Source organism: Pezoporus occidentalis, unplaced genomic scaffold, assembly GCF_034315485.1.
Source record: "Pezoporus occidentalis ecotype Australia unplaced genomic scaffold, CSIRO_AGI_Poc_V1 ctg18, whole genome shotgun sequence".
NCBI lineage: Eukaryota > Metazoa > Chordata > Aves > Psittaciformes > Psittacidae > Pezoporus > Pezoporus occidentalis.
Genome location: NW_026913640.1, coordinates 7,265,926 through 7,290,308, shown reverse-complemented (window position 1 = coordinate 7,290,308; position 24,383 = coordinate 7,265,926). Strand labels below are relative to the sequence as shown.

The 24,383-nt window shown below is 36.2% G+C and overlaps 1 protein-coding gene across 3 annotated transcripts in view; it reads right to left on the bottom strand.

The window, feature by feature from the left end:
- Positions 1–144: 144 nt before the first annotated feature.
- SACS (sacsin molecular chaperone) overlaps positions 145–24,383 on the bottom strand; it is a 67,326-nt gene continuing 43,087 nt past the window's right edge. For all 3 annotated transcript variants that reach the window (XM_062615203.1, XM_062615202.1, XM_062615204.1), the window contains 5 exons: positions 24,009–24,120; positions 22,614–22,760; positions 19,924–21,406; positions 17,896–17,987; positions 145–15,560 (listed from right to left, as the gene is read on the bottom strand). In XM_062615203.1, the coding sequence (XP_062471187.1) occupies positions 4,000–15,560; positions 17,896–17,987; positions 19,924–21,406; positions 22,614–22,760; positions 24,009–24,120 (13,395 nt within the window). In that variant the 3' untranslated portion in view covers positions 145–3,999. The remainder of the gene's footprint in view (positions 15,561–17,895; positions 17,988–19,923; positions 21,407–22,613; positions 22,761–24,008; positions 24,121–24,383) is intronic.

Here is a 24,383-nt window from a genome sequence, read left to right as displayed (position 1 = left end):
TGTGGTTCACACATAGTATCTTATTCTGATATCTCTGTGTGAATGTATTTCCATCCCTCTTCAATACTTCAAAATTATGGTTTCTACTTGAATCAAACTTCGGTAAACAGTTAGAGATTAACAGAAAATTACGGCACAGGAAAGTGAGTACGCACTTCTCTAGTTTATTTTCAAATGCGTTATGCAAATGGAGAAGAAAAAAACACACTACCCAGTGTTCACAACAGTGAACTGTATTGTTTGCATATTTTTTACCCTCAAAAATAATTATTTACAACAGTTCTAGTAACTGGTTGGGATTGTTACACAGTGGAAAAGTAAAAATATCAAAATGGTAGCAAAACTTTATTGGTGATTGCCCAAACACAACCTTCTTTGTTCCTATTTCACAGTCCTTTAGTAATGACATTTGTCTGTCTTTATATAGCATTATGCAAAAGGAAGTTGCAAGAATTAACTGAAAACTGAGTTCTTGAATAAACTTTATACATTTTGAAAAGTCTGCTTCTGCTTGTGTGTTCCAGTGAAACATCTTGTTGTTTTCATTTTAAAAACAAAATTATCTTCCCAAGACTCTATGAATGTGAAATGTACATTATTTAAAACGATAAACAAAAATCTTGGCCTCAAACAAAAATTTACAGAACTCAGAAAATGTTTTTACAATTAGGTTTCACTGCACACCTAGAATTCCTTCATCTTCATCTGTGGTAGGTTTAAGCAAGCAAAATATTATGTCAGTGCTGCTGAACTCATCATCCAGAAAGCAAACCAAAGAAATAAATGACAGTGACAAAAAACTCATTGACAAACACCTGCATGAGATAAAAAAAGTATCATCTTCAAATGAAAACATCAACTTTGCCTGTCAAGTTTAGTTATTTTTGAGCTATTACTTCTGCCTGTGTTCCACAATAATAATCCAGCCATCCTTGAAGTGTTCAGACCCAAGAAGAGGAAATCTCAAAGTTGTTACTACCCTCCTTTAATTGGAGCAATTACAATAGAGTAAAGCCTCATTTAAAGCAACCCAAGTACTAAGTGAATGCAATCCTTATAATAGCTCTTAAATTCTAGTTTTCAAATCATGAACTTTATTTTGGTGATGATCCGAGTAAAAACATTGCAAAAACTGCATTTCTTTATACAACAAACCATTTATTTTTCTTTTGGTAGCTGGCTACATAGAAGTCTATTCCCTTAAAAAAAAAAAAAAAGTTGTCTGTACAACTGATTGACATATACCTGGCTGAAAATACATTTTCTCTCATATGAACTTGTGCCATGTGCAGAATTATTTGTAAAAAGGATTTCTGTGGAACCTACATGCTAACATTTACTTCTACAGACCCTTACTAATGAATCATCACATAATGTTCTGAGCTTCAATGCCCAACTTGGGAACAAGTATGTTATTTCCCAAGGTTCCCAGCTGAGACAAAAGGAAGGATTAATTAAGCATTTATTTACTTATATTAAAACAGGGATTAAATGGCACTTACAAAACCAGTTTCTATCACAACATGGTTTCCTGGTCTCATAGGGCCTTTTTATTTAGGCTAGCTGTTACAGTAAGTTACTAGCAAATGAAAATAAGAGACTTCCAGTTGAGATGTCACTCTTAACTGTCTCTCTCTGCATCCATTTCGTGGCTTGATGGTATCAGCCTAGGAATAATAAAAGAAATTACTTTTTCTGCATCATTCAGGTTTTCTTGCTCACCCTGGATCAATATTTAAAATTGCTTCAGAGCATTAGCTTCCTAAGAACCTCAGCTATTTTCTTTCTCACAGTGTCAGCACTCACAATATATACAACATAAACAAAACACAAATATAACAAAATAGTTTGGTAGTTATGAACAGCCAGTTTAATGGTTTATAATAATACTGGTAAGGTAACATAAGTTGCTTACAAACACACAGTTATGTGCCTAAAATTCCTCAAGATACCACCTAAAAATGGGTAAGCATTCATGTTGCTCCTCTGTTAATCATTTGCCATACGATCTTATGTTTTAGCTCTATTTAAACTGAAAAACATGAGAACCATTTCCTTTTGTTAGTGTCTTGCTTACCCTGAATACTATCCATCTGATTTAAATGCACAAAGGAAGTAAAAGCCACAATTTAAAAAACATAGGGAATTAGCTGATTTATTTCACGGCACACCAGGATTTTTGTTTTACTTACATGCTCTTTATTGGGAAAAAAAAAAAAAAAAAAAACAGCAAAATGTACAACTTCTTTGAGAAAATTGCAAACACTTGTGGTGGCAGGAAAAAAAAAGCATTTTCCCTTTTCAACAGTACTTTAACATTAGTACAATTATTTAGAAGGAATTGAAAAAAGACTGTGTATTTACCTACCAAAAAGAAAGCTAGAAATAATAGGTAAATTTAGTCTACTTCATAAAACCAAACCACACCAGACTGAAATACATGTTTGCATTTTTCTTTATTGAAATTATGGCACTTAATAGCAGAAATAATAGAGCTCCACAACCAGAAGCAGTATTGTTTCCAAACATCACATTTCTTTCCACTTCAGTTTGCATGATTTTTCAGAAGAGAACAAGCCCTTTATAATTTGCTCACAACTGAAGAACCTTTCATCTTGATTTTTGTTTCTGAATACAACACTATTGCAGCTGTATCTGCCCTGCAATCTTACTGGTGTTTATTTTCCTTTGTATTCTGGAAGTTAAATTACAGTTTCACTGTGCTGTCAAGTAAATGCTTGTAATAGCATGTCACTGTAAAATAATTAACATTTATATTAAATGTGGCTGATCCAGCAAAGAAAAATCCTTCCATTTAGCTTTATCCCTCCACGTTTTTTTATTTTTTTATATTTTTTTACAAATAACTGACATTGAACATATTGCATGACATTACCAGAATTATTACGAACTATAAAAGAAATAATGTGAACTAAAAATCAGACTTCTCTAGGGCTGTAGTGAACAGCAACATAAAAACAGCATTATATTGCAGCACCTTTAAACATGTAACAAAAACCAGTGCTCAGTGTATACCAAAAATGGGTTACTGAATTGTATTATTACCAATGTTTGTTTGTGGAAAAATATATCTATATATGTACACACACAAAGACACACACACAGGAAAAAAGAAGAAAATCAAGCATTTAGACATCTGAAAACTGAGTTCTGGTGTTCAAAAAAAAAAAACAAACCACCATCAATAATGTTCACCAATTTTCTATCATCCACATGCATTATTCATTAACCAAAAGATGACAGGCTCTAGAAAAAAAAAAGTAAATTAAATAATGATTTATAATAAAGTAAATGCAATCAATGCATGACATGATGCTGCATGTTAAATCAAGTATCATTATTCAGCATTAAAACAACTGTACCAGTTCACAGGTACCGAAATGTTCACAATGTGATGTTGCAGCAATTTCATAATCAGATCCAGCTGATAAGAGTATTAATACAAGTGACATGAATGTCCACAGAACACAAAAGAATACAGAAATGCTTTGGAGAAATACCTCCAAAGTTATTTTATTTTCCATCCCTTCTCCCATTTCATTTTATGTCCAGTCTTAAGATTACTACGTTGAAAACTGACATTATCATTCTGGAAACATGAAATCAATCTAATGAGTTATAATAACAGGCTTCATCTAACAGAAAGCTAAGCTTCGGTTATATAAAGTGCAGTTCAATAATATGCCTATTAATCACAATATTGTATATACAGCTAATTTTTGCAGCTCAGTTTCCTTGCAAATTTAAAAAAATATTCTTGTTTTACAGTTTGCTTATACAGCAGGCTCAGTTAAAGAAAAATCCTGTTTAAATAAATCTCAATTTTACGTACCATCCACCTTTGTGTGCTATGCTTCTGAACTGCTTGGCAATGCATAACCCACTGGATGTTCAGTATCTGCACAATGCTGTTTGCATCCCATCACATGAACTACCTAAGCTCTTTGACAAAACAGTTCCCTAACCTCTTCAAATTGGTTACAGTTTTTGCTGTATAAAGTTTTCAAGTTTGATTATGATACAGGCAGTACATTCCATCACTCTCATAGCAACTTCTGAAGTAAACCTGTCATTGGGAATCTGTGGAAAAGGTAGTAAGTCAGGATACCTAGTTTTTAAGCTATCTACTCCATAAGCTTCCAATGTCTGAACATCATTTGTAAGCCCTTCAAGTTGCTGACTATATTCCTCTATTTTTTGTGCAAGGGCTGCTGGTTTTACGTCTTTGTCTGATTTGCCTTTCACAGCATAGTCAGCTGCAATTAAGGCTAGTTTAGTAGAAAGGTAGCATTTAAAGCATACCCATTCATTGGCGTTTTTATGAAGGTCGTTTCTTGCAGCTGAAAAGTTAGCTCGGGCCTGCCTAAGCCATCGACGTGCCTCCACAAGATTGCCAACAGATCTGAATGTAGGTGGGACAAAAAAGCGTTGTGAGTAAGATGGCCCCGTGGAAGATGGACACTTCTCTTTATACTGTTGCCTTTCAGATTTGTGGCTTGTTGCTTCTTGATTCCATGAAGTATAAAATCTCTGAAATGAAAATTTATCTGACTGAAATCGAGAAGCAGAGGATGAAAAAGGTCTTCTTGAGGCTCTGTCCATGTTTTGATCCATAAAGGCCTGTTTTTCTAGCCTGTTAATCTCATTCTGTAGATGTTTGAAAACTTCATTAGCTATATCAAGATTCTCTGCATTTTTATCTGGATGCCATTTAAGATACAGCCTCCTAATTATCTTTTTTCTTTCAGATTCTGGAAGTTTCCATGCCTGTTCAATCACAGATGTCACTTCTTTTAATATTTCTGGCAACAAGTTTGACTTTATCTTTTTTGGAGAGTGATGTTTTGCAGACACTGATTTGTGGCTCTCTCTGCCAGTGAAGAGAGGTGGAATTGGCCTTGGTCCATGTGCTGGAAATTCTGTAGGACTGGTTGGGGTAGTAGGTGTGCTATCCCTGCTCTGAGAACTTTCCTCCGGTCTTGAAAACTTATACAAGTCAAGAGAGCTCACTATTTTATATTCACTATATCCAATATCAATCTGGTAAATCTTCCCCAGAAAACTGTGACTTTCATCATCTTCTCTTTCCACTTCTTGTACAATAATTGCATAGGTGTAAGTTGGTTGATATGATCCATATATGTCACCACCTTCAGCATCAACAAGGTAACCAACATATTCACCAGGATAAAATACATTCATTGGATCCATAAGAAGAGTATAGTGAATTTCAGCTGGTATAGGAGTACCAGGTGTTGGTAGTTCAAGTTTTGATGGCTCAGAAGAGTCATACTTCACTCCTAAACTGTCAAGCTTCTCACTGATCCGGTAAATATCATTACAGCCCAGCATGGCAATTAAATATGAGGTATCAGAAATCAGGTTGTCAGTTGCAGATTTTAAGGTCATTGCTAATGATAACAGGAAATTTATGTCTTTGCTGTCAGAATGCTGTATGTAAAGCAGTATTACTGCATTTCCATATCTCTTCAGGAAAGCAAATGTTTCACTTTTGCTGTGGGGAATAGGAGCAAAACCTTTAACTCTTAATGTTGTTTGCAACTTCTCAAAGCAGGAAACTTTCAAACCTTCTCGCAAAGCTTTGCAAAGTCTTATTGCTTTTTCTTCATTAGCTAAAAAAGCATTGTCATTTTCATGCTTCATAATCCTAATGAGTCCTGTGATGAACTGTTCTGAAGACAACAGTAACTGTAACCTTCCCTGCAAAGAACATAATGCTCCAAACTGACAAATTCTGGGAGACTCTTCATCCAACTGTTCTTCAAGAATACTGCTAAGTAAGCGAGGCCTCAGTTTCTGAGGGAATAACATTATCAGTTTAGTGTGAAAACCATGGTCTTTGCCTAAGTAACACTGGCTAAGATCAACAAGCATTTGCACACCAATGTTACCCTGGATTCTGCTTTTGTAGTGGGGTGCATCATCAAAAACTAAGATACTAGACTTCACCAACCTGCCATCTTGACTGGGAAGATAAAGGGCAAAATCCCTCATATTCTCAAGGTCATTCCTAACCTTGACAGAATCATTCTGAAGACTTTTGAACAGGCCAGAAACTACTCTTTTAACTGTGCGCATTTCATTAGGATCCAATTGCTTTCCTTCAGAGCTCTTGAATATGCGACCTAGAACTTCGACATACTGCTTTGTTGAAATAATATCTTCAGTACCCAAATGTTTAAATAACTGATGGAAAGTACCAAGTTCTAAAGGAAGTTTGTAAAGATATGGTTTAAAATCAGACTCATACTCAAGGTTAATTACGACCTCTTCAGGCTTAAGGAGCTTCCAACCTTCTTCCACCATTACAAAAGAAACTCCTCGAAGCTGAAAGCGGAATTCCCTTTTCTCTGAACTAAGAAATTCATAAATACTTCTTAGGACCTTGGCCCTAGTTTTTACCATGTCCTCATCCAAAGTTGTTATATTACATATGTTCCTGCAGTTATTGATCACTTTGTCCAGGGGAGGGTCCAAGTTGACATTTAGCATAGTTAAAACTTGCTCAAGTTGTTCTTGAGCACCAAGACTACTTCCCTCTTGCTCTTTGATGCTCAAAGGGGTTGCTTTCTCAGGAAGAATGGGACACGAAGTCCACAGCAACTGCAACACATCAGTCTGTTTAAATTTAGGATTTACCTGTGCCCCATTGAACCGTATTAGAGGAAGCGTCCCATTAACTTCTTGATACTGAGGATGAAGTCTAACAAATTCTGCTGGAGCTCGTTCAGGGCACAGAAAAGGAATTAATGACAGTTCTTTCAGAAAATTTCCTGACAAAAGGTCAGTTCTTTCTTGAAATATGTGATGAAGGAGGACATCAACAGTATTCTGTAGTGTTTCTTTAGACCAGTTTTCTGTATTTGCTCGCATGCTGATCTCCTTAGAAAACTGTAGTAACTGTTGCTGTGAAATGATGAATTTCAATCCAATATGACGTAGAAAAGTTACCCATGATGGAAGAAATGCAGCCTGATTTTTCGGTTTTGTAAGCTGCTCTAGTTTCTTAAAAAAATCTTGAGGTATAAAGAATTTTTCAGGAAGCATAACTTCAAAGACTTTTACAGTCCTGTCATAAAAATACTTTGCAGGTTTTAGTCTATTGCTTGAATCATGAATGATCAAAATGCTTTCAAGCTTTTCAAACAGCTGTTCCTTTATTTCTGAAGTTTCTTCAATGCTAGTTAGCCTATTCTTTAAGTAGATCAAGTGTTCTAATTTTGCATCATAAGACAGATTTTCAAGTTTTGGCAAAAGATGTTTCAAGTACACTTCCAGATCATCCACAGAGACACAGCCAAGGACATTATACAAATCTTTCAAATGAACCTTCTCCTCAAGAAAAGCTGATGAAGTCGAGTGTGTCCATCTGTCTACTTCTACTGATGGGATGCTTTTCATAAGGACGTAGCACATCCCATATTTTGAAATGCTGATGTATCGGCCACTAATTGATTTATAACATGGAAGAGACTTTAAAATTTTAGTATCATCCTGAGATGTCAAATGACATAGATTGCAATTGAAGTACATTAAGAGAGCCTCAAAGTCACTTTCTGCTAACTTTTCAGTCCTAAAAGTTGATGTCTGCACCATATATTGTATGGCTTTCAGAATACTTGAAGGATTATCTATGTTTGCTGTACATGCTGACAACAAAGGCACTAAAGCACTGTCTTTGGAGCAAATTTTGTTCAATGCCAGCTGAATACAGCCTGTTTTCATCAAAGTGTGAAAGACTTTATCACTCTGAGCATTTGGAAAAACAGCTATATGCATGATGCTGAGGGGCAGCAAAACATCACACTCTGGCACAACAAGATGATTAGCTGAGACAGTAAACCTCACACCTGGAAGTAAAGTCCAATCCTTCAAAGTTTCAACAACACCATCAAATTTTGCTTGTGTATCTTCTTGCTCTTCCTTAATATTTATAGACTCACTAATAAAATGCCAGGCATTTTTAAGCCAAGATTCACTTGCAAAGTTTTCTTTCCATTTCATGCAATTTCTAGTTTTATATTCTCTAGGCAGCACAGATGATAACAACTCAGCAAAACTTCTGATATCAAAGACTTTCGCTACTTCACTGCTAAGTAAAATATTGTTGTATTTCAAATACAATGTGTTCATAAACAGATCCTTGCGAGATGGAATCAGTTCATGGTATGTAGTTAAGAACTTTGGCCGCTTTGAGTCAAAAATTTGCAAAACATTGTCAAGAGTAATAAGGAGTGGCAAGCCCTCAATTTGGATGTCATTTTCTTCTGCATCTTTAAAACAGTAGTCAACCAGAAGTTTGAGACTATGGAAGAGTTTCAAGTTTGTCTGCTGAAGACGACAGGGTAACTTTCCAATGTGGCAATTAGAGTCTGGAAAAGAAAATGTCATCAAAAATAATCGGACATCAGCAGGTGTCACACAGGTGACAGGAATATCTGCATCTACCAAACAGTGGTAAAGATTTGCAGTTTCATCGCAGTTATATACCAAATTAAATCCAATTTCTAGAAGTAAGTGCTTCAGTCTGTAAACATTTTCAGCCACCGTCTTCCGTGTTGTGATGTTGTATTCTGTATTTTTGAGATGTTGCAATTCATCTTGTAGTAAATTGTCAAAGAATGGCCTGCCTTTGTTCTCAGTAGACATGTTAACCCACGTGATGATAACAGCAGAATGCAAATCAGAACCCTCAATATTTGGAGTTCGCATAACAGGTAGAAGACGCTTCAGATCTTCATAAATGCAACTATAAACTGCTTTCACTAAACAATACCAATCTGGCTGAATATCAAGCCTATTAACTGGAAAAAAGGATAAAAACTTTTTTAAAGTGTCTTTCACAGCATGAATAGGTGTGTTTTGCAGCACTGATACTGTAGGATCAGTGCCTGGAAAATAGCGTTTTTTCAGCTGAATCAGCAGTTCAACATAGGCCGGTGCTATGAGCGCTGTCATTAGGCTATTATTCCAGTCACTTCTTACTCCAACACCGTTATCATCACGCCATAGATTTCTTCTTGCAGAATCCAGAGCAAAGTGTCCATTCACATGAAAAGGTAATCCAGTTTCTAAAGATAACGGCAAGAAACAGAACGCTCTGTGGGGTTTTTTGTAATTATGAGTAATGCAAGCTGCTACCCCGCCTCGTGGAAAAAGAGTAATGTCCTCATTCTTGTGGGCTGAAACCACACTTTTGGATACCTTTTCCATGGCTGAAAAGCCTGACCTGTTACAAATTAACCAAGTTGTAAGATTTCCTTCAGAGTCTTCCGTATCCATTGTGTAAGTAATCTGTTGCACAGGTATTTCACTTAGCTGCCTTTTTTTAGTTACACTGTCAATTACAGATGCATGGAATTGCTTTCGTTTCAGTCTGTCCCCATCAGTGATTTTGCCTTGTACAGAATACAACACATTCAGTGCTCCTGTTGTTTTTTCTATCTCACAAATAGAAATTTTTTCCATATGGTTCAAAAACATTAAGAGTTCTGCTCCATCTGTACGCAGCTTATCTAAAAGATTTTGGACCATTCTATCTGAGCACGGAACTGAGGAAATTTCTGATACTTTTGCCATGTCTCCATTTCGAAGAGGAAACCTAAACATTGTGCAATTATCCAATTTAAAGTGATCTCCTAAGTAGAGGTCCAGTACATCCGAGAACTGTGTTCTGAAATCTGCATCTAAATCTCTAAACATGCGGCCTGGACTTGTTGATGTTGAACCTGGCGCATATCTAGCATGAGGATCAAAAATACAAAGTATGTCATTGCCCGATATGAAAGAAGGGCAGTCAGTAATATGATAAACAGAATTGAAACCTATACCATATTGTCCAGTTTTACAGGGATTTCCTACTTTTGTACCTTTTCCAAGGTTCTGAATTCCTCTAATATCATCTTCTGTAAAAGGCTGATTGTTGTAAACACATAGTGCTGGTCCCTGAAGCGGTGCCCATTTCTCATCAAATATTCTATCAACTGGATGCTGCCTAGGATCAAACACAAAACAGATCTCTGTAGCTTTTGCATCATCTGCATTCTGAAGGAGCTCTTTCAGCATTTCTTTTTCTGAAGGGTAGGCATTGAGAATGCTTTTAATTCTACTTGTCAGTTTTTCTTTCTGGCCGAATTCTGTTCCAAGGGTAGTAAAACAGATATTGGATGCATATCTTTCTAGAGCTTTATGGCGTTTTGGTATTGCTCCAAGCTTTACTGCAACTTCTCTTGGAATATCACCATGACAATATTTAATGGTTGTGTCTTTAACTTTAATCCATGGACAATCATTGTAACACAAAGATTTTGCAGGCAGAAGTGCAAGATGAGTATCAGGTAACAAAATCTCACCATACTTTTTCTCACAAAATTCCTGCTTCTTTTCTCTAATGAGGCCCCATATTCCTTCACTGATTATTCTCCTACAAAGCTGAAAGCTGTCTTCTGTTAGTTTTTTGGTCCCTCTTTCCCGATTTATTAATTCCAGAACTACAGCAAAATCTTCAACTGTAAAAGCCTGTCTTACACCTACACTTTCAAAGAGCTCACGGAAACTATTTTTGTACTTATTAGGCAACTGATAGAGATAGGGTGCTGCTTCAAAATTCAAGTGAAAAGACACTTTTGTTGGATCAACATACACATTCTCAACCAAAATAAAACTACAGTTTGTCAGCTGTTCAATTATCATAGCTTTTGTTGATTCATTCTGTAACATTCCCTCATGTAAGTACTTGTAACAAGCATTAGTGATATTTTCTTGATATAATGTGATTCCATCAAATGACTTTGCAACTTCTTCTAACTGATTTATGACCAAATTAACAGCTGGCTTCTTCAGCAAACCCAAAAATTCTTTGACAGCTAATGACAAAGCACCACAACCTTTAAAGGAGTGGGAATTTTCATTAAGAATTGGTTCTATTAGGCAAACTATATCTTGATGATCAGCAGTGAAAAGATCATTTGCTGTAAACATCACTTCAGGCTGAAAATCACTGCCTTTCCAGTGCAGTGAGAAGCCTGCTGGCTTGCTAAGGAAAGGTAGGAAAGGGATGGTTTGACATTTTGCAGCAAATTCTTTAGCTCTAGGGTCTCTAGATTTTAGTTTTTCATCAATAAGACTCAGTATAATACTGCTTCTAAGACAAGCTGCAGCATGATCACTCTTGTTAATTTCAGCTACTGACTCTGCACGTTCTATCAGGTCTTCCCATAAAATATCATCTTTAGCCATTCCCAGCTGAACAAGTTTAACCAAAATAACTGGGTTAAGATAATCCTGAGTGGTACCATAAGGAAATCTTCCATCTTCAGCATCATATAACTTTGCAACTCTTCCTTCAGGATGGATCAGTCTTGATGGTGTAACTAATGGGTGCCCATCCAGTGAAGAGGGAATACATGGAGTAACACGAAGAATTCCTGAGAACTCCTCAACTTTTTCATTGAGAACATAACACATCAAAGGATCACGCAGGTCTGCGTCAATCTCCTGAACATTAGGGAAAAATACCTCAGAAAAGAACTGTTTCTCAGAGAAGGTGTTCTCCAATAATATGTATTTACATCCTGCTTCTTCAAATCCTGTCTTTACCCAGGATGGCAGATCCACAGCACACAGATTTTTGGAACCTGTCTTTTTAAGGTATTTCAGAAAGATCTTAAAGGCTGAGGGTCCAACATCTGGTCGTTTCAGTATAGAGTCATCTAAAAATCTTACATTCTTCATGGAAACCCAAGAGGAACCATCAGAAAACACTTTGATCCCTTCTTTGCTTTTCGTGTGAGCTATGTCTTCATAAAACCCTTGACAAATAACAGAAAAATCATTGTGAACTGAATCAGGATCTGGCCACACTGCACAGTAACTGTAATCAACTAGCTCACCATTGATTGCCATGTCACGTAGAACACAAACTGCTTCTATGTAGGCTTTTACAATAACATGCCTCATGAATACTGTATTCCATCTTCCTTTCGTGTCTGTTTTCCAGATCTCTTTCCGATTTGAAGTAACTGCAAAGCAGCCATTTATATGCAGAGGTAAGCCTGTTTTTATTCGTAGAGGTAAATAGCAGAATACTTCACCTATGGTGTTGCAATTAGGTTTCACAATCCACTTTTGATCCTGGGTTTCAGACAGCAACACTCCTACTCCACCACAGGGAACAAGACCTAGTCTTCGTCCACTTTCATGCAATGAAAATTTTAAAGCATCTCCAGTGTCCATGCAAGAACATATAAGCCATGTTGTTGAATCTACTGTTTTCTGTGGCAATTCATCAGCTGATCTTTTCACCTGTCCTGATTTAGCTGTTTCAAAGAAAGAAGCTGGATCATCCTCCGTACCTCTGAAGAGTGGAGACTGTAAATCAGCAATTCGCCTAAATACATGGTGAAATTCTTCTACTACTATCTGTAAGATACACGAGGACTTTGGTGTTTCAGCAGGAAGCTTTTTATTACTGCTGCTACAGACCTTCATGAGTTTAGCTGCTTCCTTTAAAACACTTACATTTGGTGCAGTCAAGGCTTTGGAAGAAAACAGATTTTTTTTGATAGTAACAACATCTTGTGCCATCCCAGGATCATCTGCCTCAATTTTCAAGTATTTCAAAACCATTGAATTTACACTCTGAGCAAATATGATCAGTCTATGACTACAAATGCTGAATTCATCCACAAGAGAGTAAATGTCTGCTGTATTGTAACATGCACTGCTGACTTCACTCACTTTTGCTTCCTGCTGAGTTCTGAAAGACAGCCTGAAAAGCGTTCCTTTGTAGCTGTAAGGAGATTCTACAGTCAGTGGTAGCTGGCAACCAAAAACTCCTATAAATGGCTTAAACTGATTGGGAAATTTTCGCAGTCTCTTCTGTTGTTTACTCCAGTTGATTTTGATCCCAGGGTTAGATTTATCTCGAATATGTTTACTGATATGGTTAACGTTTGGATCGAACATAATCATGAACTCCCGGCTCAAAATAATAGGAACATCTGTGATATGATAAACAGAATTGAATCCCAGTCCAAATTTTCCCACTTTATCAACTTCACTCCTTTTTAAAGACTCTCCTAATCGAGTTATATTTAGGAAATCAGAGTCAGAAAATTCAGAATTATTGAATGACCACAAAGCTGGACCATGACATGCTGCCATTCCTGGGTCCAGAAGATTCTCTCTTATATCCATATTTCTTCTCATGTCAATCAAGAAATTACATTCCGTTGCATTAGCATCATCAGCATTTTGAAGAAGCTCTTTAAAGATATCTGAAATGGAAGGGTATTCTTCCAAAATGTTTTTAATTCTTACAGTCAGAGGCTCTCTTTGCCCAGATTGCTCAAATCCCATATTTTCTGGATTAATCAATCTTGTGCTAAGGCATGGGACATTTAACCACTCAGCAGTTTTCATCGGTATGTCTTCATGCACCAAAATTATTGGTTCAACAGCGTCTTCAAGCAAATCATTTAAGTCATCAACTTTGATATCACAATAACAGCACTCATGAATTGGCCTCATTGCAAGTTTATAAGGAAGTTTGCCAGTGTATAATGGCATGGGTGTATGCAGGCTTGCAGGAATCTGATTGCTGTACAGCCATCTTATGATGCTCAACATAATATGAAGATTTTGTTTACTCTCTTGTTCAGAGAGAGACTGCTCACTTTTTAGATATATTTTCTGAATGACCATAGAAACATGGTCTGGTGTTAACTGCTCGATGGAACCACAACATTTAAACAACTGGTGAAACTTCGCCATAGTTTTTGGCACATAATGTAGATAAGGTTGGAGATCGAGATCAGGTACTGACTTTATTACTGCTTGTGCGAGGGAACAAAATGTTTTACCTGTCCAAACCCAGGGAAACTTCAGGGCTTTAAAAGATTCTTTGCCTTCTTCCAGATGGTCATGCATAAATCCATAAATCTCAAGCAAGATATGCTGAAACTGGTAATAGTCTTCATCACTGAAAGTTTTAGAACTGTGCCAATCGACTACCACCTTGAAATGTTTTAAGACTGCTTTTATAATGGGCTTGCTGGGCATGCCAAGTGCTTTTCCTACATCCGGCAGCACATTTTCCACAAGAGGAACTGAGGAACCAACTAAAATTGCATAAGATATATCACACATTTCTGGTGGTGAACACAGATTACAATGATCTCCTTTCCAAACTAAGGACCCTGGGTAATTTGGAGGCCTTTCCTTCGATGCAGGAATCCACTTTATTTTTTTCAGCACAGCTTGTGTTTCACATGAGTGAAGCAGTGCATGGTTTTTGTTCAAAATCATCAAGAGAGTTCTAGCTTTTCTTAACAGTAAATCATGGTTGGTGTTAGAGTCAGCATGCAAACTTTCAATTTTATTTGCCACTCTCATAATATCACTCTCCTCAAGACCAGCCTCATTTTTTAAGCCTATTTGTCTCAGAGAATGAAGAATATCTGAAGATGTAAAAATAACAGGGGGGAAGCAAATTTCTTCCTCAGCATAAAACAAATTTTGCAGAAGTTCTACCTCAGGATCAAAGAGTTCGTTTGCTGACGTTATCTTTTCCTGAGAAATCTTAATAAACTTTAGTGATGTCAGCCAGTCTATCACATCAGTATTCTCATTTTTCAGAAAAGTCAGATTTTCAAGAACCCACTGCATTATCTGTGTGGTTTCATCATATGAATAAAAATCACTTCTTATGTCTTGTATAATAAACTTCAAGCAATCTGTGCTTTTTAGTTGTTCTATTTTCAGCAGGTTAGCTAAACGAATAGTAGCTTCATCACTGCTGTCAATTATTGCAGTAGAAAATCTTAGACCAGGAGGAATTTTGGCAGTGTGGTGTAATACCTTACTACCTTTTAGCCCAGTAAAACCAGAAACACTTTCATCAGATGATTTTTCAACTTTTTTAAATATTTGCAATTCCTGAATAATTCTTCTCTCTTTCTCACTTACATCAGTTAAACTAGCTAAGAATGTCCTAAGAGCATCTTTATGTGTTGACGGGAGCGACACAACTTGATTGAATAGTTTCTGTAAGGACATTTTTTCCATTATTTGTAAAACAGCACTTGGTAATGGTGGATGCACATATTTTTTTATAAGTGGATGTTGGATAGAAATATCCAGCTTCTTCAGTACAACTCCACCAACTCTCTGAATAACATCAGCTAAATATTCCGGGAGCTGAGTCTCAGATTCATCTTCCAGAATGATAGGTGATGGATTCCTAAATCTAACCAGTTCCACTGATGTTTGGTTTTCCTCCAGCAGTGTCTTGGGGATAAGCGGCATGTCATCAAACACACTCAAGTCATCAGAAAAATGTATATATAGGTTCTTCCATACCATCTTAAACCAGGAAACTGATGGGTGATTTTTGTCTTCCAAACCTGGATGCCATTGTACCACTATGTCCCTGCCAGGCCATGTGCTATTCATAACTTCTTTAATGAGCCGGGCAAATCTTTCTGGGTTCAGAAGCTGCAGCTGAGTGCACGGCCTTCCTGAAATTGCAGAAAAGAGAAAAGACATGAAAATCACAGAGCAGAGTTACATATAAAAGTGCTTTTGGCTCTTGTGAGGAGAGGAGGAGGTGGAGAAGAAGAAGGGGAAAAGAAAAAAAAACTCTAACTTGTGCCCTGTCTTTTCTTTTTGTGGAAAAAATTGTTTGTTAGGTACAACTGCAGATACCAGCTCCCCTTGCTTTTAGGAGTTAATTAAAAGCAAATGCATTCCATATTAGTGTAAAAATTAAAAAACAAATTGAAAATTGTCAACATGTTATTGCATTTGTTAGTTTGACACAAGAGTTCTTGGGCATTCATAGCAACTACAGATTTACGATCAAAGTGGAAGCTTCAAACTTTTTTTTGTTTGATTGATTCTCTACACTACTTGTTTGCCTAACAGTAAATAAAAATCTAACCCATTATTTGTCTATAATTGAAAAGGTTCAAAAAGATTTGAAAAGTTATTTATTAGCTACAGCAAAGAGCAACTCAAGCGCAGATGATCTTACACTAAAAGTGACAAGCAACAAGATTCAGTTGTGCTGAATGTAAGTTTAGATATACATGGTTTTATTCTTATTACCAAAGCCACCACTAAAAGAAATATATTTTAACACCCATGTCTTAATTATCAATAGACAGCTTATACTTAAAAACTGCAAAATGTCTGGCGGTAAGAAAACAGCACAGAATATAAAAATATCATCACCTCCCAACAACATCAAAAACAATGACAGAAATGGAAGCAAGACATCTATCTGAATTTCAGATATTTCTTTCATCTAGATAGTACTGCCATTTCCTTAATAGCAACCATCCAAATAAAGATATTATCTAGTACCCCTGCTCTGCTGGAAATCAGTAGTAGGAGCGCTGCAATGTTTACCTATGTTTTCTGTTCCACAGAACTAACAGAATGCATAGTCTGCAGGCATGAAGTGAAAGGAAGGATGTCCTACTACTAATTCTAAAGTTCTGTGCTCAAGTAGTGGGATTTAAGCTTAGCTTTTAAGTCCATCCCTCTCTTGCTGGTCCACTGCTGCAAGTATTTCTTTCACAAGGCTTGAACACAGAACTTTAGAAATACTGTTTTAAAATCCATACATGTGATCCTAAAATACTGGAAAACTCCCGACATGGTATTTATTAAAAAAAAATCTGTAAATAACCCAATGAAAATATTGATCATTTCCATGTAATATAACTACAAGGTTTTCTTCATCAATATGCATTCCCTTCCAAACTGTATTTAGAACTCATCATAATTATCTTTGGTAGCTATCTTTTGGCAGCTCTATTTGTCACGTTTTGCTTACAAGAAAGCTGGCATAACAAGAACAGATCATCACCAAATTCACACAAATATCAAGCTTCAATCCAAACCAGCACATTTTCAGTTAATAAGCATACCTGAAAATCCCCAGAGAAGCTGTTGGGCTAGAATATAATCAAATCAATTCTTAGAAAACATCCCATGAGTTACACACACATGAACACACTAAATATAGAAACAGTTACTGACTAGAAAAAAATATAGTACACATTTCAGGAGGGAAAAAGTAAGATCTGGTTTTCTCTGTACAACACAATAAAAATAAGACTTCAAATTTACCAATCAAATGCATAATGAGGAAGGGTGGAAAGGTAAATACAGACAAACTGAGTAGAAGAGAGGCAAAAAGAAATTAATTGTGAAAGCAGTTAAAGTGAAAGCAGTTAAACATAGAAGTTTCTCATTTACAGATGCAGCAAACTTCTTCACCAGGTCTTTTGATCAAGATTTGAAGTATTTCAGTAGGTCCGCACTGACGAAACCATAAGCTATGAATTAAGACTCAGGAAACACTTGATGAAATTATATGATCTACAGGTATGCTCGAGGATAGCTGCTTAAGTGGGTTTTACTCGATTTTTAAAAAGCGCACTGATGTGATCACTTCTGATTGTGATATAAGAGATGTTTGCAATACCAAAACCTTAACACAGTTATTGCATATGCAAATTCTAAAAATGCAGAATAGAATTCAGAGTGTCTTCAGTGGAGGAATACTATTTGAACAAAATTACTGAACCTCGAATATATGCTTTAATAAGTGAATATCTAGTCTTTTATTGTAAATTTTCACCCTTCTCCCCTTGCCTTTGCCACAATTTTCATGTCATTTCCAATATAAATAGTCTATCATATCTTAGCTATTTTTGATGATCAACTTATTTATGTGAATTCAATTTCAAAAGAGACATTCCTTTAAACTTGAGTTTAGAACTAGTCTGTTCAACCATTAGAAATCTGTTTCTTATATAAGATTATGAAAGACATATTTATTACCTCGGCTTTTGGCAGCTTCTTTCAAAGCAGCTAGAATCTCAGGATTCAGGTCATCAGAGAGTAACCTTCCTTCCAGGCCAGGAAATAGTGATCTAGGCACACCATTTAAAAAAATAAACAGATAAATAAAATAAACCCCACCACACCTTAGCAAGGCATCATTTTGCTTCACTAACACTACCAGCATGGTACCCATCAGTAAACAATTGCTTACATATGTGGAATAGGGTTTTCAGTGGGCATTTTTTTACAAACAAAAAAAGACAACTAGAAGTAAGGGAGCAGTAACAAACTGATTTTTCCAACTACTCTTATTTTCAAAGCAGGTCTAAACAAGTTTTCTTTGGATAGAAAAAAAGGGGTTAGAAAATTATTTTCATCTATTTGTATTCTAACAAATAAAGAAAAGTAAAATTGCATCTACTATTCTGTGTCTTTTAAAGATTCTCTTTCAAAGCATACAAAAATTACAACATATAATTCTCTGACTTCACACATATCTCTGGATTTCAGAAGATTTGCAGATAAAGGTTAAGGTTATTGTAGCGAAAAGTCATGTCTCGTCCTGCCCTTCCTTTACATTAGCACTTAAAACTGAACAGGTTTTTAGGGCTTCCTGAAATCAAAAATAACTATGCAGCTTAATTCTGACAGCAATATGTTAAATATACATAAACTAACACAGAATCTTGCTATTCCACAGGTGTTAACAGAAAGAAATTAATAAGAACTTATTTCACCTTTTTAGCAGGCTCCAAATTAGAGCCAAACTCTTAAGTTGAAAGTATGTTAAAACATCTAACATAAGTCATTTTTAATCAATAACCTGAATTGTATAGAACAAGAGAGTTTATGGGTTTAGAACATAACAGAAAAAGAACAGCAGCAGACTCTGAAAAAAGCAAACTCTTCTGAAACAACATGGGAAGACCACTACCTGCATCCAACTGCTTTTCTTGAAGATGTGTTGTCTATACATATATGAAAACCTTCTTGAAGATGTGCTGTCTATACATAAGGACCTCACTTAGAGCCCTTTTTAACTTAATATCATCTATACTGGCACACTCCAACCCGCCTCTATTTCCTTTATGAAAAGTTCATAAGGCAGTAAAAGTAGCCAAGCACATGCCAAGTGTCACATTCTTTCAAGCTGAGGATCTGAAAATTAGTGGAACTTGGAGAGAGAAGGAGGGGTGTATGCAAACATATGTATGGCTAACACTTTACAAGGAGGAACAGCTACAGGTACACCTGGTGTGTCTGAGTGACTTCAAGCAGTACCTCTTAAGAGGTTACTTGGAGAAGGGTTCAGATTTAGCAAATCTTTTATAAATATATGTTCCAGTACAGACATAAAAAGAAAAGCATCAGCCATGCTTTCTCCCTAGTGACCCTAAGGTCACTTATTCCAGCTAGTCTGCTTTTTGCTATCCCCTCCCCAGTGGCAGTGCAAGCTTTTATGGCTGATGAAATGTGAACCAAATTAAAATACTGATGCAGCTGGGAAATAAACGGGGGGGGGGGGGGAATTAATTGGAGAAGAACTGGAAAGAACAAAGGGAGAGCAGATGGCAAAAGACAGACCCATTTCTTACCATGGCGGTATCTGCTTACTCCCAAAACCAATGTCTAGTACTAAACCCTTCACTGAAAGTAAAAGTGTTGTGCAAATAAATAAATAAATATGGTTAAGTTCAATAAAAGCTCTTATTATGCATATTTTATGTACTTTATAGTGTACATGTTTCTAATCTACTCCTATTTATAATTCTCAGAAGAAAGCTAACTTGAAATGTATACTGAGGTATTCCCCTTAAGTGTCGAACACACAATTCTTTCTAAAGTTATAATGGCAAATAGCTGTCAAAGTTTTCAAATGAGACATATCTACAGAAAACAGTTCTATCTATGCATTACTCCATTATATTACAGGATGCTGCTTATCATCTTGTTTCCTGACAAGCAAGGAACAGTCTGAAGCTCTGTTTAACATTAAAAAAATGGTATTTAGAATATTAACTATACCTGGGATAGTCTTCTGAAGTTATGTAAACTACATCCTGTTCTGACACAGACGAGGAAAAAGGAATAAAGTTTCCGTTCTGTAATGGCAAAAGCTCCAATCCAATCAATTCACTGTAGACTCCATCAGAAAGCACAAATTCTAAAAGATGAAGCTTTTCTTCAGCAGGTCCACTGTGTCCAGATTTCCTTAGTATTTGCCGTACTACAGCAGGAGTCACTTTTTTCACAGCTTTAGCAGCAGAAATAATAAGATGCACTGCACTAGCAATATTTGCTGGTACCTTGGCAATCTGCTTCCCTGAATTCTGGAGGTAGTTGAGAACAGATTGTGTGTAACCCCAACTCTCATCCATTTCAGAAAAGTGCACCTGTTCCACTTTTATCCACTGATTACTCACTGAGTAAATAACTGTGTGCTGGAGCAGCTCTTTAAAGAGAGGTTCTAGAACAGGTTTCCAGGGTACCCTGATTTTGTTCTCATCAGGCCATAACCTATAAATTCTTTCAGCTGACAATGGAAAATCTGAATTCTCCTCAGTCTCCATTCGTTTGATAGCTTCCAAAATAAGGGTGGTATACGCCTTTGGCACTATATTTACCACTAGAAGATCATTCCACAAGGCTGCTGGATCTCTCCATTGATCCAGCTCTCTCCATTTGATACTCCTCCTATTGTCTGTGAGACCAAAGAAACCACTAACATGAACTGGGAGTCCAGTTTTGCTTTCTTCACCTGGAGGTAAAGGCAGAAAACAAAATGCTCTTCCTGAAAAGTCTGCTACAGCTCCTTTTTCCTCGCCGTTAGTTGACAAAGACATGGCTATTCCTATAGTAGGAACAAATTTCAAGTCATCAGCTAAACAATCCAGTTCAGTACACATTCCTCTACCACCTACACAATTACATACTAACCAAGAGGTTTTCTGTGCATCCTTAACACTCTCATCTTCTACAACTATATTTACATGGTACGTCACACATGTTATACTATTGCTTGGGATTCCCTTACAATACTGATTTATTGCAGTTCGTAAGATTTTGATAGAATTGGGTCTTTCATGTTTTAAGGCCTTGTTTTCACTAGCAGTTACTCTAAAAATCAGCCTCTCAGTTCCATCAGCTTCCCTAATGTGCAATGAAACATCCTGAACACTCTTCAAGAACAGCAATACTGTGTCTGCATCTGCTCTGAAAGATTCAAACAGCTCCAAAACCTTCTGTTTGTCATAAACATTGCTGCTCAGTTGGGAAGGCTGCAGACGAAGTGGGAAACGGAAAAAGGTACCAGGAAAGTTTCCATTCTTAAAAGTCTCCTTAGTGCTGCCAAATACACCAATGAATGGTGCAAACTGGTCTGTAAGTTCATTGATTTCCTTGCTATCTTCTTTTAGATTCCAACACTGGCCTGATTCATGAGGTCCAAAAAGGGTTTGATGGGGATCAAGCATTCCAATCTGGTCACCACTGAAAATACTGGGGACATCTGTATACATAAAAACACAACTATTAATAATCCTAAACTAACTTATTTTTCAAACACAGTCTTAAGGAACAAATTTTTAAAGAGCAATAAAGACAAATGTTATAAACTGTAATCAACCAAGTATAATGTCCAGGGATCTGGTTGAGTCACCTTCCCTGAAGGTATTTGAAAGACCCTTAGATGTGGCACTTAGGCACATGGTTTAGTGTGGACTTGGAAGGGTTAGGTTTATGACTGGACTTGATGGCAAAAGTGTTTTCCAACCTACATGATTCTATAATTCTGGTAACATTTAATTCAGTGCTTATTGAAAGTGAAGAAACAAGCACACTCCTAGTCTGCAATTAAGTACATAGTCATTCAACTATTTGCATTCAAGCAAACAGTAAGCAACAGAAAGTATAATTTTTCTGCAAATGTATTATTTTAACTTTTTTCTTTCTTGAAAATACTGGAAAGTAATTTAGTAAAGGTGTATTTATTGCAGCTCTCAAAGGCTTGTAAACAGTGGTACTGTATGATTAAAAGCATAAATTCCCAAAACTATCAAACCATATTAACCAAGCTTTTATTCATGCACTCCTAAAATATTGTGAAAAAAAAATCACGTGCCTTACAAACTCACTTCGCAAGTCAAATACGTTATTTCAGCAAAAATTTTACTCTTACCCTGTACTAACTATGTAGACTGTAAGCACTGTTTACGCTATGTGCTTATGCTATACAGCAGTAAAACATTTTGCCATAAAGTATAAATATGCATATACCTCTATTATGGAGTACGCTTTCTAGCATGAAATAAAATCACTGCTTATTCTGCAAAGAACTTGCACAGAAGCATCAGTCTTGTCCAAACTTCCACACTTCTACTTAAGTATCTACCTTGTATTACGCCTCTCTATAATATGAACAGCAGTGCATAACTTAAAGTGTAAAGGAATGTTCATTTCAATACAAGGGACTAACTACATAATGATGTTACTACAAGAAACATATCTCCTCCAAAAAAAAAAAAAAAATCAAAAGCCAAAGGATAGCCTACATGGTTTTAGAAAAATATGAATGCTTCTTAAGGAAAACTAGCCAGAGATCCAATTTTAAAATGCACTACAGATAAGCCATTAAACAAGTATCTAAGATACCTAAAATAATTAAACAATTTAATAAAACTTCAACAATTTCATTTAAAAACATCTACTGAGAGTACCTGTTATATGATAAACTGAATTAAAGCCAATTCCAAATCTTCCAACTTTAAGGGGATCATCTTTTTTCCTGCTTCTTGCTATTTCCTGTATACCATGCCAGTCCTCAGGGGTGAAAACTGCATCATTGTATGCATAAAATGCTGGCCCTGTAATAAATAGGCAAGTGTTAAAAAGATGACAGAAGAAAACTACTTAACTGAGAAAAAAATCTAGGAAATAAGTTTACAGAACTGCTGAAGTATTTCTTTGAAGTCTGTATGTGCAAATTTAATCAGGAAACTATGACTCGAACTGACACCAAATTATGCTTGGTGATGAAAGGGAGGAGCAAAAGCAGAAGCAAGGAGATGGATTTACCTCTGTATAAAGCACTTAAGAGATATATTCTGATGTGGTATCTAGTTCTGGTGTCCACATTTTAAAAGAAGGATTCTGAAAAACTGAACAGAAAGCAGAAAACAACAAAACTTCCGGAAGAAGTGTCCTGTGGCACAAGGCTTAAGCTCAATCTGTTCACTCTATCAAAAAGACAGTTTGAAAGATGTACTAATCACAGTCTACTAATACCTCTACTGGAAGGGATACATGGCAAGATACAACATTAACCTGTGTCTAGAAAGACAGACAAATTCAAATTGGAAGACATAATGAGGTTGATTAACAAGCTAGAAACAAGAAGTAGTGGATCACTACTTCAGATAATAACTGAACGTCTTTTGGGATGACTACACAAACTAATTTGTCTGATAAATACGTAACTGATCTCAATCACATAAAGCCGTATTAGATGATATAAAAACCTTAAAGTTACAACAAACTACCTTTGCAGTACAGGCAGCATGGAGCAAAAGTTGGTGCAAGGGTGAGAGAGTAAGAGATGGAGAAGAAAAAAGAACTGCCCAGAGAAAGCTGAAATGTAGGGTTATGTTTACATTAAGAACTGGAGATCGCTCTGAAAAGGCAGAGGTATGTAGAAAAACCAAAATTACTGTCTAATACCCAAAGCATTCTTTTATCCTAGGTCTTATTAAATCTTGTTTACTGACTCTACTAAAAATCCTTTTGTGTATATTGAGATAGCAAGTGAAGCTAGGAAAATAAGCCCCAGGATACACAGTCATCCTCGGAAAAGTTACCTGAAATAAATCTGAACATGAAGGCTTTCTCAAACAGCATTAACTAGAAGCAGCTGAAAAGCTGCTACTGATGACCTGCAAGATGATGTCGTAAGGCCTTCAATAGCAAACACTGGCTTTGGAAAATAATTATTAACACTATAACATACACAAAATATGCACCTCGTAAGGTGGTCATCGCTATATAGCAAGGAGAAAAACACAGAACCACATGTATATTGAAGGATAATGGCCAAAATTAATAAAAATTATATTTACCCTGATACTGAACCATATCCTTTGACCATAGAGTTTCTGTTCCATACTGGGTTTCATCATATAAAAACCTAACCTCTGTGGCACCAGCATCTTCTGCATTCTGTATCAGTTCCTGAGGCATAAAAACAAAACAAAACAAAACCAAAAAGTATGATGCAGTAATGTTGCACATATTGTAGCAATGGCTTTCCAACTTAAATGGTAGAAAATAGTAAGCAATTGTCTTGAGTGTAATTGTGTTCATACTTTTCAACCAAAATAATTTTATCCAGTTTACCTGAATGAAAATAGGCATTATAAAAGCAATATTCATTATAAAAGAAAAATAAATATTTATAATAAAAGTAATATTCAGCCAAATACTATAAGCATGAT